The sequence below is a fragment of the Anguilla rostrata genome, chromosome 7 (genome assembly GCF_018555375.3).
Source record: "Anguilla rostrata isolate EN2019 chromosome 7, ASM1855537v3, whole genome shotgun sequence".
Lineage (NCBI taxonomy): Eukaryota > Metazoa > Chordata > Actinopteri > Anguilliformes > Anguillidae > Anguilla > Anguilla rostrata.
The window spans coordinates 14,969,398-14,984,445 of NC_057939.1; the positions used below are offsets into that span (position 1 = coordinate 14,969,398).

Sequence of the window (15,048 nt, forward strand, 5' to 3'; positions counted from 1 at the left end):
TGACAAAGAAAGTCGGCTTTAAACTGCAGCTCTCAGGAAGGCTCCTACTCGCCCCGTCCGCAGCGTCACACTCGTTGGTTCAATGCTCAGAAACTGCCTTGTACTGAAAAAATGCAAAACTGTTTTACGGTTGCTGAAAATGTTTATTATTATTATTATTATTATTATTATTAGAACGCATTCCATTCAAAGGTCAAAAACAAAATTGCTTTATCTGTTAGAGAAAGCCAATTGTACATGTAAAAGATATACATTTACACGTACAATTGGCTGGGGAAAAAACTAATGTATAGGGTGACCACTTAAGACAGAGTGAGACTGAGAGGGCACAGGTACAGGTGAGACTGAGAGGAGATGGGTACAGGTGAGGCGGAGGGGCGGGGTAAAGGTGACACATTGAGGGGACAGGCACAGGAGAGACTGAGAGGACAGATACAGTTGAGGACATTAAGCTTCCCCTCAGGAAACTCCCTTTTTATTCAGAGACTGTATCAATGACACAGACCACTGAATTTGTCCATGTACTGGACTCTGGGTCTCGCTGAAGATGCTGTGGAGGGTCTCACCAATCAGGATGGAGGAGACGCTGTCAGCGCTCAGGCCCAGGTCCCTGCCGCCGTCCTCGCCAGCGGTCAGCAGGAGGAAGTGCGACGACAGCGTCCCGGTCAGAGCGAGACTCAGCTCCTCCCAGCGCGTGTCCTTGTGAACCGCGACCGCGCCGACCGTGGGGCCGTCCTCCAGCACGTCGACCATGCAAATCTGCTCCTCCGAGCCGCCCTGGATCCGGACCAGAACCCTGTAGGAGTCTGCGGAAGAGAGAGAGAGAGAGCCGGAGCAGCGTGAGAAAACCCAAACCCTCCGCAGCGAGTCAACCTGACAACAGTGCATTGTGGGTCTCATGCCATAAATGGGGATGTAAAAAGTGTTCATCTAGCGCTGAACATCTGGGTCATCTCATCTGACAAAAATATCACACCAGAAGCAGAAAATAAAGGAGACAGTTTGTGCTTTTCTACAGCGACTGGGACTGTGACTGGGGGAATTCACAGGTCCCTGAGCAGAACAATCAGGAACTCGTCTAACAACGGCCCTTCTTTAACTCCAAAAACCACGGAAAGCTGCTGAAGAACTACTCCCCACTGGAATTACCCCAGGCATAAATCCGTGAATAAACGGAAAATATTTTCCTGCCTGTAGGTCCCCAGAGTGAAAAAGTGACGGACCATTTCAGCATCCACAGATAGCGACAGGCACAAAGTATTCCCTGACACGTTATAGAGAACAGAGAAACGCACTGATACGCAGGTTGGATTCCCAGGTGTGGCACTGCCAGTGTACCTTTGAGCAAGGTACTTAACCATAATTGCTTCAGTAAAATATGCAGCTGCAGTTGTTTTTGATAGCCTAAATATGTTTAAAGTGCAACACAGGGCAACATTGATCAATGGAAGCTACGCTACACCAGGATGTTATTTCTTATGAAGGGTAGAGGAGTCAGACCATAGAACCATCGCAGGAAAGTGAACTGTAGAGCCCCAGTACAGCAGCTACCTAGAGTTCCTCTCTGGGGATTATGAAACTGGAGTGCAGCTGCCGTTAATGTTGTCCATAGCATGTGTCAGATGAAACGATCGCTGTGTCATGGTCATACAGGTTTTTTAGTGCCAGGAGAACTGAATTAAACTTAACTCATATAAACTGATATAACCTTTTTTTCTGTTTCTGTGGTTATGTACATATTTGTGGTGTACATACTATTTGTGTATACATTGAGTGTGATTTGTGGGGTGCCTGTATGCATATGATTCCATTAAAACTGTATGAAACTCTAATGCAAAGCTACAGTGTACATATAGGTTTGTATTACAGTTACTGTTTTAGATACGTGACAGGTAATAATCATTTTTATTATTAGAGCCAAAATGGCAGGGAAGGATGGGGTTAAATGAATGAGCTTACAGAGATTTTCCAGCAGGTCCTTGCAGTCGTCGGTGGCCACGTGGTGGATGGTGCGGTTGCAGGCGTCTCTCTGCTCCAGGTCGTGAGGGCTGTGGCCACACAGCAGCTCCAGGCACTTCTGAAAGGAACATATACCGTACCTCAGGGCCCATAAGACTCAGAAAGGACTGTTGTCCTTATTACCTGTGTGTGTGTGTGTGTGTGTGTGTGTGTGTGCACGTGTGAGTGTGCGTGCTTGCATGCGGATGTGCGCGTGTATGCTTGTGTGTTTGTGTGTGTGTGTATGCTTTAGCTCTTTTTCATCTTAACTAAATATTGACCAAAAGGGATGCAAAAAACACCAGCAAGCACGACAGCTTTCAGCACCAAGTTCCAGCAGCACAGCTCCCAAAACCCAGAGTACACACAGCCAGCACTGTACAGAATACTTGTGTGGCATTGAGACAGAGATGTGTTGAACATAGGGTTGGGCAGAAATCCAAGTAGATTATGGGTGTAGCAGAGAAACATAGAATGAGGATATGGTCAACAGCCAAGAAGAATATGGGCATGGCAGAGTGAGAAGAAGAATATGGGCGTGATAGAGAGAAACCAGTGAGAGAATACAGGAGTGGCAAAGAGAGTTCCATGTAACCCATACAGGTGCTTATTACTCAAAGACAGCTGGTCATTCTATTACCCCAGGCGAAGAGTTCACAAGAGAATCTTTCCACAGCATGGACAATCATATTTTATGCAGAGGCCTCTCGCAGGGCTGTGGCTTATGTTCCATTGTAGGATTACAGGAATGTGAGGGAGTACAAGGCCTTGTGTTTAGCGGTGATGTCACAGCAGTGCCATGCATCTGAGTCATGCTTGTTAGAGGTGAGTGACTAACTGACCTGGCAGGGAAGATAGAACACCTGGCCATGACCTCCGAAATGGGATTCAGGAGGATAAATGGGAATAGCGCTGTCTGTCCAAAAGATCATTTTAAAAGGACAGACTGCACAGTGCCAGTGCCTACTGTGGCCCCAGAGAAAGGGGGGGGGAGCATCAAAAAGGATCATTTTAAAAGTGAAAGATAAACAGCTGGGCCAAATTCTGTCCTCATTACAGACTGATCAGTCCTCTGAGTCAACTGATAAAAATAACCAGCTGCACTAGAGGATGCGGCAAAACAAGGACACTCAAAATTTATGTTCATAGGTGTGAAAGTGCATACTCTGGCTTCAGAGTGTGCACTGCACCTGTCCATACCATAGCGTCTGAATGTACAGTGTGCATATGCAAGTATGTGTGATGTATGAGTGTCTGTGTGAGTCAGGTATTTGTGTGGGTTTGTGTGTGCGTGTGTGCATGTGTTTGTGATGAACAAAGTTCACATGGGGGGGGCTGACCTTGTAGCCGTTAGCAGCAGCGATGTAGGCAGGTGTCCAGCCATCTCGGTTAGTGAGGGTCAGGACGCTGCTCTCTTGGCGTGAAGGGTGATACAGCAGGAGCTCCAGACAGCCCACATGACCTCCGGCAGCCGCCGCATGGAGAGCAGTGTCTCCATCCTGCAAAACAGAAAGAGCATCAGCATCCCACCCACACACGCACACGCACACACACGCACATGCATGTACACACACACACACACACAGGCACACATGCATACACAGGCACACAGCACTGCACCACACACACACGCTCACACCACAGCACCACACACACAGGACCTCAGTAGCATAGAGGATATAAACACCTGGAAGATTCCGTTTGCGTGAAAACCTGACCAGCATTACACACACACTTTACTCCAAAAAAATCAAAGACGTACAGCACTAACTTCTAAAAATAAAGACCCAAATCGTTCTTGCCACAAGGAGACCACAGAAGAATGAGTATTAACTTCAATACGCCCCTGTGACTGTGAACTGAATCCCATGGTTAAATCTAGAGGATGATTCACAAAGGGGCTTTAGGCTGCATTTTGGTGAGAGAAGGACAGGGGCGGGGCTTACTGCAGTGGCCAGGGAGCGGTCAGCGCCAGCGTCCAGCAGAGCTCTCACGCACTCCGCATCGCCACTGGAGCCCGCCAGAAACAGAGCGCTCTGCCCCCCCGCGGCCACCCGATTCACATCCGCAATCCCGCCCAGCAGCAGCTCCAAGCACCTGCGGGCACACCCACAGTCACATGCTGATGTCATCACACTTACTCCAATAACAGTCAGGTCAAACATGTGGAGCACAGTAACAGAAAAAGCAGAAGGAGGAGGAGGATAGAGATACAGGCACCAAAGAGATATATGCCTCGATACAGCTGGAAGGGGGCAATACAATAAGATATTCACACATAAATTCAAATACATAATTTACTCTCGGTTTACTGCTGAGTGGTGTTAAGGAATAAAACTACAAAGAGCCCAATGTTTGGGAAAATTCTGATCGACTCAAAGCCCCCACTAGGTGTTCATTCACAGAGCTCTTCACTACGAACTCAAACATGGCCACGTGGTCTATGGCGTCAGCCTTCACGGTCCTATTAAACTAAGCACTCTTTGAGTCCTTACATAAAAGTGTGTGTGTGTGTGTGTGTGTGTGGGGGGTGGGGGTCTATGTCACATGATCTATCGTGTTACAGGTAGCCGCAGCACGACCCACCTGAAATGTCCATGGGCAGCGGCCGTGTGTAAAGGTGTTAATCCGTTTGCATCAGAAGCTTCAGCAGACGCCCCTGCAGCCAGCAGCAGCTTAATGCAGTCTGGAAAAGACACGGGTGGCACTGTCACTACCGGGTGTCAATGAAACTCACACTCTGCTATGCCTGGCCACCGTGGCAGTGTACAATAAATAAAAATAAACCAATACAAAAACAAATGAATCCCTGAGACAGTACTTGGTTGGGCATACCGTTACTAACAAGTCTAGTTCCTAGTTAAGGGCCATGCTTAATACAACAAAACGATTTACCAGGAGATTCTCAAAAACAAAAATAATACCAAAGTTATATGCTCAAAATATTATTATAAAAAGGTAATTCACATAAATGCGTGAAAAGCCACTTTTAACCTTTTTCCAAAGAGCAGGCTCAGGTAAACCTGCTTTTGAGGTGGGTGCACATTGTTCAGCCGTTACCTGTGTGTCCATTTTGAGCAGCAGAGAACAAGGCAGCATTTGTGTCCTCATGGGTGTGACTAATATCCTTTGGATCTGGGTTAAGCAGCATTGACAGTAAAGTGACGTTTCCCTGGGTAGCAGCTTCGAGGAGGGGGGTGCACCCGTCAGCCAGGGGGGCGGGGTCACCACTGGGGAGGGAGGGGGCTATGGAGGAAGTCCAGCCTGGAGGATAAAGCCACATTTACAGGGAGGAAGTGACATGGTCCCGACGCCTGCCGAGGCACAAACCCAACACCTGCTCCCAGGTACCTTCCCCAACACTATTGCTCTCCCAACACAGGATGGCTTACAGCCCAGTACAGCCTCTATAGCTCTGGAATTGTGAGGGGTGTACCATGAAGAGGAGTACCTGCTCCACTGCCAAACTGCAGTGTTCAGCAGTGGAAGACTGCCTGTTCATTAGTCAGGGATTCTAAGTGACACTGCTCTAATTACACTGCAGTTTATTTATACTGTACTGTCGCTATATTACACTGTCATTTTGTTCTTGTCAACAACAGCATCTCCCATTGGGAAAGACTACTACACCCAGCTAAGCTAACCGATAGCTCTGGACCAGGGCACTACAGGAGCAAATAAACTGGGTGGAAGGTCATGCATTGCAGGTGGGGATCAAATCAGTGGGCGGGACATCTCACATCCACCTTCCCTCGCTGTTTGAACACTCAAATCCATTAAATCAAATTCAACCAAATGAGCTCAGTATTGATACACACACACACACACACAGCCTTGAAATCAAACACTGTTATTAATGAAAAGACAGATACAAAGGATAACAGTGAGAGTTATGCTCCCATCTACCCACAACCATAGACAGTATATTAAATGATACGCATGCACATATAGCTATGTACTATAAGAGGACAGAATTCCGTTACTTCCACAGACACAGATACCATGTACCATACTTTTCAGAGACAACAGACAGGTAATCATAATTTCGGGATATATGTGCAAAATATGTTTGCATGTAAACAGTTATGTATCACTCTCTTAGGTCAGTGCTTTATATGTAACATAGAAATACTAGGCCAAGGTGGCACAGGAGCAGAGAACTGTGGAGTCGTGCTATCGTGTGATTTCGGTACAGAGGGGTTAAATGGGTGACTATTCCAGCAAGACAAGCAGAAGACCGTGAGAGCTCGCATTTGACTTGAGTACTAAAAAGCAGAAGAAAATAGAAATCAGCATTAGCATTGCAAAGAATGCTTACTGTACGCTAGAATGATCATTGCCTAAAATTCTAATATTCACCAAAGGGGACTGATCACCTTCTGAGTAAGAGAAAGGAGAAAGGTTGCTGCTGGTGGAACAGATGTGCTTTGGAATCTCAGGTTATATATAGAACATATATATTAAAAAAAAAAAAAAAAAGATTAGAAAATGACTGTATCAGCAGGAAATGTATTTTCCCAGCTACATGCTGAAAGTCAGCGGCATTCTGGGAAGTAAGAGCAGCCGTCGCCATAGCAACTCCCAGCATCTCTGTCAGTAGCTCTGGGCTGCACTACACTTGAAATTGAAAACCTGAAGAATTCAATCAATGTTTTTTTGTCTCTATCTATAACAAGGAAGCTTTCACAGAGTGGGCCAATAAATCAGTGATAAGAGCATAAAAGCATGCCTCCTGTACTGTTGAGATTGATGCTGCAAAAAACAGCACTCTTCCGTAAACAAGCACACACAATTGTCTTCTGGTAGGAAAATAAATCTTCCAGGGAAGGCCTACAAGCCATCTATAACCCATCTAGTACCCATTAAAAGATTTTAAAAAGATCCTTACAGAAAACAATGTTAATGACTTAGAAAATAAAAAGGCTACATGCTCTTCACGGTTGTACTCAAAACAAAGACCAGAGGATTATAATTAAGAATAATTATCCTGTAAGCAATCCAATGCATCTACGGTGAACACATTTCAATCCTGCAAAAATCAAAGTCAAACTTGGGCAGAGCTGAAAATAAAGCAGTTTCTTAAAATGCAAGACAATCAATTTGATTGCCTAATCTATCTATTTGTGGGTCTCTTTTCTTAACTAGTACACATGAAGGTGAACCCCAGGACAGTGTATCATTGGTTGGAGACAGGACAGATAGCACACAGCATGCGATGGAGGGGAGAAGGGATAGAACAGCCACTGGCATCAGCATCAGAGAGAAGTTTTTGAAAGGACCCTGAACTCCCCCCAACTCCCTGGCTTATGGGCCTCATCTGCCAAAATGGCTGAGGCATAGATATTGCTTCCAAGACAGAACAGGTTTTTTAGAGCAGCTGAAGAGTGTACATTTCTTAAAAGGGGAAGATAGAAGAGGCATACTCAGAGTGAAATTTTAAAGAGGAAAAAAGGTATTTCAGCCAGAACAGTCCCTTTAGGTTTGTGAGAGGACAGTGCACCGGGGCAGTTCGTGTGTGTGTGTGTGTGTGTGAGCGTAGAGTGCGGTGTGTTTTGTTGCAGTTAAACAGGAGTGTTTGGATGCAATCATGGTGGTGTATTTAGGTCATGTTAGCCCGGTGCATTTGGGTGTAGCAAGCGTGTGTTCGGTTGCAGCGAGGGCGGTGTGTTCTGGTCCTTTACCTGAAGCTGCTGCCAGGGGTCTGTCTGAATCACAGGGTCTACAGGATGAAGCGCTAACAGGGTTTATGGGGGGGCTACTGACAACAGCGACGGCGACAGGGTGGCACTCTGCACATGCGGCCCACTGCGGCTCCTGCCCCGGATGGGGGTGGGCACCCACCTGAGATGCAGTCAAGGCTGGGACAGGACTGGCCCCACCTGTTCCCGCCAAGTCAAGGGCGGGTTTGGGTGGGAGCATGGGCGTGGCTGGCTTTGAGGGGACCCCCACACCGGAGGCGGGGGACCTGCTGCCATCGCCCACCACTTTGATAGGGGGGTGGGGCGCGGAGGGGGCCTGCGAGAGGCCCGGTTTTTTTGGCGGGACGGGCGGGGGGTTGCCCCGGTCGATCTTGCCCGACGTGGGGGACTTGATCTGCGCGTGGCCGAGCCGTCCGGGGAAGGGCCCCCCCTCGGAGGTGGAGTGAGGCAGGCCGGGCCGCACAGCGCCCCCTGCTGGCCCGCTGGTGAAGCGGGAGAGGACCTGGGTGACGGTGTGTCGGGCCTGCTGCTTGGCGACCAGTTCCCTGTTGGAGGGGGACACGTCTCGGGACCGGGGGCTCTGGGCGCCCGTGCCGTTTTGGTCCTGCTCCGGGGGGGGCGTCTGGAACTTGTAGCGGGCGGCCTGGACGCGGGGGCTGACTCCCGTGGGCAGGGAGGAGGTGGGCGTGCCCGGCGAGTGTAAACTGTGAATGGGCGTGGCGGGAGCGAAAGTGGGTGGGGACTCGCCTCCAGACGGCCCGTTCTCGGCCTGAAGAAGCCCCCCCGGGCTGCTGTAGCCCGGACCCCGTGGCATCCCGCCAGTTTTGGGCAGGTTCGTGGTGCCGTAGTTCCCGCCAGGTGTTTTGGCGGGCACGGCTTTCTTCAGACCCTCGGCCCCGAACTCCCCGGCCAGGTCCGTTTGGCACGAGGCTGCCCGCCAGCTCACGGGGTCCGTCTCCACGGCGACAGAGGCGGTTGCCTTGGCCGCGGTCGCCGTGGCGAGGCTTGTGCTCGTTGGGGACGGGGCCTTCGCGCCCCTCTTGGTCCTGAGCTCCTCCAGCTGCCTCCGCAGGCCCTCGCTCTCCGTCTTGAGCTCCGCGCAGCGCGCCTCCTCCCGCCCCAGACACGCCCTCAACTGCTCCCGCTCCACGTCCATCTCCGACAGCTGCTTCTCCATCTGCGCCTCCATCTGCTGGCCCTTCTGACGCTCCGCCTTCAGGTCCTCCTCCAGCTGCCCCGAGGCCTTGCCCTCCTCCTGCAGGCGGGCTGACAGCTCCTCGAACCTCTGGCTCTCCTCCACCACGCGGGCGGCCAGCTGCCGGCACTCCCGCACCAGCATGGTGACGATGTGCTTGTTCTTCTCGCGCTCGTCCTTCAGCTGCGCAGTCAGCCTCCTGTGCTCCTGCTGCAGGCTCTGCAGCTGCTCCTTCTCCTGCTCCAGCTGCGCAGGGAGAGAGGAGGGTGAGGGGCCCAAATAAACAAACACACACACGTATGCACACGCATGCGCACACACACCCACAGGCACGCGCACGCACGCGCGCATACACACACACACTCTCTCTCTCTCACACCAAATATCTTTCTTACATAATCACAAATACATGCAGACACACATTCTGTTTCACCCTCTGTTATGCATGCATTATTTATAAAGTAGATTTGCCCTGTGGAAAATTGTGAGTTCCCTATCTTGTTTGAAATGAGGCCATGTGCTTTACACTGTTTTCACATTCATGTCTGCATTTAGAGGAATGACTACAATCAGCCCAGGAGCAAAGTGCTGCGCTCAGGGAGAGAAACTCAAAAGTGTACAAAAGTTAAGGAGGAAAGTGAGACCGTAACAGAAACTGACTACAAAAAAAAAGAGGCGAGATCTAAAGTTTCATGCAGATGATTCAATTACGTTGACTTGTCAACCAGGAGCAACCATATGTGGACGCGGAGCTATTGTTAGCCTAGTGTTGGCAGTGAATGCCCCAGCCTATCTGAGCTCCCCAAGCAACAGGCTGCCCCGTGAAGTCTCCTGCCTCCGCTCTCCTCAGCATGTCGGAACGATACGCAATTAATCCCCGCTCAGCCTCCCAAAACAAACAGTTATGCAGACGAGAGTGCATAACGATTGTAATAATCTGGGTGAAACATTTTAAGTGGTTTTTTTTTCTCCTATGTTCAGTAGATGCACTAATCCAGAAGGGCTTGCAGAGAGCTCTTTGTTGACACTTACACGGCTGGATTTTTCCTGAACCAGTTCAGTTATGTAATCACCCATTTTGCTCAGTGTGTCAAGCTTGCAACCTTCTTGTCACCGATCCGAGTGCCACCAGTACTAAACTAGTAGCCACCACTGTATAACCAAGGAGTTACTATATTTAAGTCAGAAACTTAGCAGCCACTAAAATAATACTGACAATAACTGTGTGTTATGAAGACTTAAGTAAGAGACTGTATACATTTTTATGCGCATGCCAGAGAGTTAATGTTGTGTGTGAGTGTGTATGTGTGCACATGTATGTCCTGACAAGGTTCAATAGCGAAGCCTACAACGATTCATATGATAAATCACCTGCGTATTGGCATACCACCTGTGCTTTTAAATTCGCACACTCCACATGATTCATATGATTAATAACCATTTCAACAATTTGTAGAGAACAAATTTCCCTTCGTCATAGCGCCAGATACATTTCAGGTTTCTCACAGTGATGCCCTGAGACATGTTATGAAACATGTTATGACAAATGACATGTTTCACTCAACGGCTCCGCCTTCTCATTTAGAACAGTGCAACAAGTTTGCTTACTGTAGCAGGGTGGTCACCAACACAACAGTGAAATATGTACCTTATCGCCATAGCAACAAGTATAAGGTGTATGCGTGAGCACTGGAAAGACAAGATTTTTCAGAGCTTCATTTCAAACTGAAATCTGAATTTGGGTGGCAGGTAGGCTGCCATGGCAACACATCTCAGCCCACACCCTCAACACAAAAATTAGGAATAATATGCATCATTTATGAAGAAACTGTGCTTGTAGAAAACTTATTTATGGCTAATATTAAAAATCTTATACTTCACAGTATAAGCGTGCTTATGTTCACAGTGTCATTTGGATGTGTTCCCCCAAAGCTCACACAGCACCTTATAACTGCACTAAGAAACCAATTGAGCATGCCTGACTAATTAAAAACACCGGTGAAGCCACTTGTCCCAAACATTACGGTGTCTCGAAATGGGGGGAATTATGTATAAAAAGTTTGATTACAAACTGAAAATTGGATTAATAAATTATTGAACAAGAGCTCTGCAGTGCCTGATATTTCTCAGAACTCAAACAGAACAGAGAAATTGATAAAACTTATGCGTGCGGTAACTGGGACAACATGCTTTGGACACCTTTATTACTTATTTACGGATATCTGAAGTGAATTAGAAGTACAATAATTGGTCATGCTGATGGGAGTATTAAGCTTCGCTGAGTAACTGGCGGGGGATTGGTTGGATGTGGACGGTAGGCCACACCTTTTTCTGCCTGCTCTCGGCTGCAGCCAGCTGCGCAGACATCCTCTCCTGCATCTTTCTGCAGTGGGCCATGACAGCCTCCAGGACGGAGATGGGGCTGGCGCCTAGGCTCCGCCCCTCCTTGTCCCCTCCCCCGGGCTGTCCGTCACGCTGCAGGGCCAGGAAGGGGTCCGTGATGGTGAAGCAGGCGTAGCGCTCTTGGATGAACGTCTCCTTCCTGCGGGCCTGTGGAGACACATGGCTGTATATGTCAACCTCAGAGTGGAGAGTGAGACCACATGAAACTCGAGAAGGGTGTAGTGGAAATCAATGTTTTGCTGAGAACAATTTTTTTTTAGAGGTTCCTACAGCTCAATAACTCCTCCCCTTACGGGAGTCATGGGGGGTCACGCTATAAATGGGCCATGAGTCAACGGGTGTGGCTTTTGAGTCCCAGAAGGCCAGTCCTTACTGTCGGTCAGCCATTATTTTTACAAGGCACCTGCTGTGTTAGATTCCTGCAGGACAGATGTCTTCGTGCAGCTCAGATGTTGCATTTAACCTCCTCGATAAGATACAGAGCAGGCACAGCGATGGAAATGAAACTGCTGAGGAATATTAACACTACAGTGAGGAGACAGGCCACCTGAGACAGCATTAGGCTTGTCTGTATCAGCTCAGAAGGTATTAAATATCATGCACCATGAAAGATATAATAACCAAAACAGTATGATATATTTCATCAAAAGAACGTCCACTCTGCCTGTAGTCCAGCTGGCACCAGCCTGAGTTATACATATGACTCATGCCACTCACAAAGTTTACAAGCTCAGCAAAAGGCAGATCAGCACAAGATACCCACAGAAAAATAAAACTAATTTCTTTACTTTCCTGTACCAGAAAGTAAAGAAATTAGCTTGCGCTAGATTAGCAGACTAGAGAGAGAGAGAGAGAGAAAATGGGTCAGGTCTGCTCTTTGAGCAATGGACATCTGTCATGCTTCTCATAGCGAATCAGAGCTCAGATGCTGCACAGAGCCAATGGGAAACCTCTAATAATACTCTGTTTACAAATATAAATAACAAGAATACAGCTGAGAAGGACCTCCTCCACTGGGCCCCAGTCAGAGCAGGGGACTCAAATGGACTGCAGGAGCTGGTCATTACTGATGACGGCACTGGTTATAACATAAGAATAAGATTTTTATTTTTCAAACAAACAAAAACACAACACTAGGCCAGTGCAACGCTTGCAGTTGTTTTAAGATGACTAGCCTAAACCAATACATATTAACATCCATTTTACATGCAAGGCTTTATCTGACAGTCTGAGGCAGAAAATATTTCATCATGAGCATTTCAGCACGAGGCCACCAAATTTTATATCCGTTGTCCAGGCAACAGCATCAGATGAAAATAACCAGCCTGTCAAACAAAATAATGGACAAGACCTGATTAAATAGTGTTTTTCATTCAGAAATATGTGACAATTTGACACTATCGTAAGCATATCCATCGTGAACAGTAGGGAGGATGTAGGATCTTTAGGGCTGGGCTATATGCTTCTCACTGGCCCTTTAAAGAGGTTCCATTGTCTTCCGAATGGCAGACTACCCAAACCATGCAAACAGGACCTACTATAGCCATTTCAATAACATTCAGGACACAGAACCTGTGTGTAATTACATAATTACAATCAAACTTTCAGAAACGCCTGGGCAAGCAGTCTCATGAGGGGGAGGGGGGGGTGTATGCGGGGTGGATGTGGGGGGATGAGAGAGACCGTAAGAGTGAGGAGGAGAGAGGCAGAATAATTTTTAAATCCCCGTCTCCTGATGGCTCGTACCACTGTACCACTGAATATCTAAATCCCGGCTTAGCGCCAGAAAAGTACTCGCATCCATTATTTAAGCCCCATTAATTCTGCATTAATGAGTTTGTCTGAATTTTACATCTGCTTGCAAGATTTCAATCACAGACAGGGCTGCTTTATTGAACACAATGACTGGCCAAGGAGAAGGATTCCTGCTTTTAGCATGATGGTAAGATTGATAAACATGATTCCCTGCATTCTGTATGCTTACAACGACAAAAGCTGCGATTTCCAAAGAGCACCTCCCTCATTTCAGGTATTAAACTTTTAACTAAAAGAAAACAGACATTGAATTAAACAGTTACAACGTGCAGGGGAATGACGTGGTTTTATCTGATTTAGATTTAGACAAAGATTTACTCTTAATCTCCATGGTCTGAAAGATTACTGAATGAAGCACACTGTTCAGACGGATAACTGGAGTTAGCCGTTACTCTAGCCATGTAAGATCACGGTAAATACAAAGACTGGGGAACCAGACCCCGGTTTGCCAGTTTCTGCAGCAGTACTAACTAGAGCAGACAGATCTCCACAGAACACCGATGAAGCACAGAAACACAGCTAGACACATGTCCAAAAACACGTTTTGTCCAAAGCCATTGCATCTAGATAGTGTATGACCCTCCCCAAATCCTAACCAGTACTATAATCCCAACTCAAAAAAAAACACACAATCCAGTCTTAAACTCATTACTGACCCCAGCTATAACTGCAACACTGACACCAGTAACTACGACCCTGACCGCAACCTTAACACTGACTGAATTTCTAAAGATTATCAATAAGACTAACAGTCCTAACTGTGCCACCTGTAAGCAGCTCACATATTTTACAAGGTTGTTGGTCCTTAAATACTGCAGGTTGTAGATAGTGCTAATTACAACCATCCATAAGCTTGCACCCACTGTGGTGTGGTTCAAATCAGGAAATCAGCTAAGGAGTATACACAGATCCCATCCCGCACCTCTGGAAATACAATGGTGAAATTGCACAGCTAATCTTAGAAACTTTAAAAATGGAGGCTCACGGGTAAATAAAAAATGGCACTGCATTGACCTTTCTGAGAAAACTGGGAGCCTCTTCTTGCCCTATTTAAACAAATGCTTTGGTAGTGCCCCCAGGGTATCATTTACAATGGCACCCAATCAATAGATTCCAGTGTACCTGGAAATGTCCAATCAATACTCCACTCTATTGAGCTCTCTGGGGTACATTACTGCCCCCCCCCCCCCAACATAACTCTCATAAAATATGAAGACGTGTGAAGGAGATGCTGAACTGAACATGGTGAAAATTTGGACAAGCCACTAAACATTTCTGTGGTGAAAAGTCAGTTAAAACATCCAGTTCAGATAAAACCCCAACTACACTCAACTGAAAGGCAAAAGTTTTCTAGCTAACGAGGACGTAGCCAGGCTATTCCCAGGTAAAAACTGAGCTATATTGGGGTTAACCTAGTCTGCTTATGTCAAAAAGTTGCTCAGCCTAGATTTCCACCCATTTAGAAGTCTATATTCCAGGTTTTCCTCGATGGGTGCAGAATGGCAAGGACAGTATCACAGAGGACCACAGAAGGATGTCTCACTTAAGTCAGAAGATCCCTGGTTCAGAGTGCTTCTGGCTCAAACAAGGAGGTTTTCAATGACATCAACAGTGTGCTCTCTTTACATCTGCAAATCCTGTCTCATCCTTTCTTTCTCAGTGTGCTCCTTTGTGTACTCTCATTTTTGTCTTTCTCTCTCTCTCTGTCTGTCTCTCCCTTTGACACATTTAAGCTGGCTAAGTATGTTTAAGCACAACGCTGTGTGCCAAAACCTTCTGAATTCCAAACTTAGTCCACGCATGCATCTATAATCAGGTTCTGAGGCCTCTAGGCACGGAGCTTGTTTTTCAGAAATGATCCCATGTTTTCACAAAGATTATCTCTGTTTATTCTTCCACAGCAGTTACAGGTCACAGCAGAGAAAATTCATATTCACA

At 47.1% G+C, this 15,048-nt stretch overlaps 1 protein-coding gene across 2 annotated transcripts in view; it reads right to left on the reverse strand.

Moving 5' to 3' along the window:
• The window catches only part of cttnbp2 (cortactin binding protein 2), a 39,708-nt gene that overhangs the window by 9,305 nt on the left and 15,355 nt on the right, over positions 1–15,048 (reverse strand). For both annotated transcript variants that reach the window (XM_064343054.1, XM_064343055.1), the window contains 8 exons: positions 11,218–11,442; positions 7,680–9,138; positions 5,059–5,262; positions 4,585–4,684; positions 3,945–4,095; positions 3,339–3,497; positions 1,960–2,077; positions 567–806 (listed from right to left, as the gene is read on the reverse strand). In XM_064343054.1, coding sequence (XP_064199124.1) covers positions 567–806; positions 1,960–2,077; positions 3,339–3,497; positions 3,945–4,095; positions 4,585–4,684; positions 5,059–5,262; positions 7,680–9,138; positions 11,218–11,442 — 2,656 coding nt within the window. The remainder of the gene's footprint in view (positions 1–566; positions 807–1,959; positions 2,078–3,338; positions 3,498–3,944; positions 4,096–4,584; positions 4,685–5,058; positions 5,263–7,679; positions 9,139–11,217; positions 11,443–15,048) is intronic.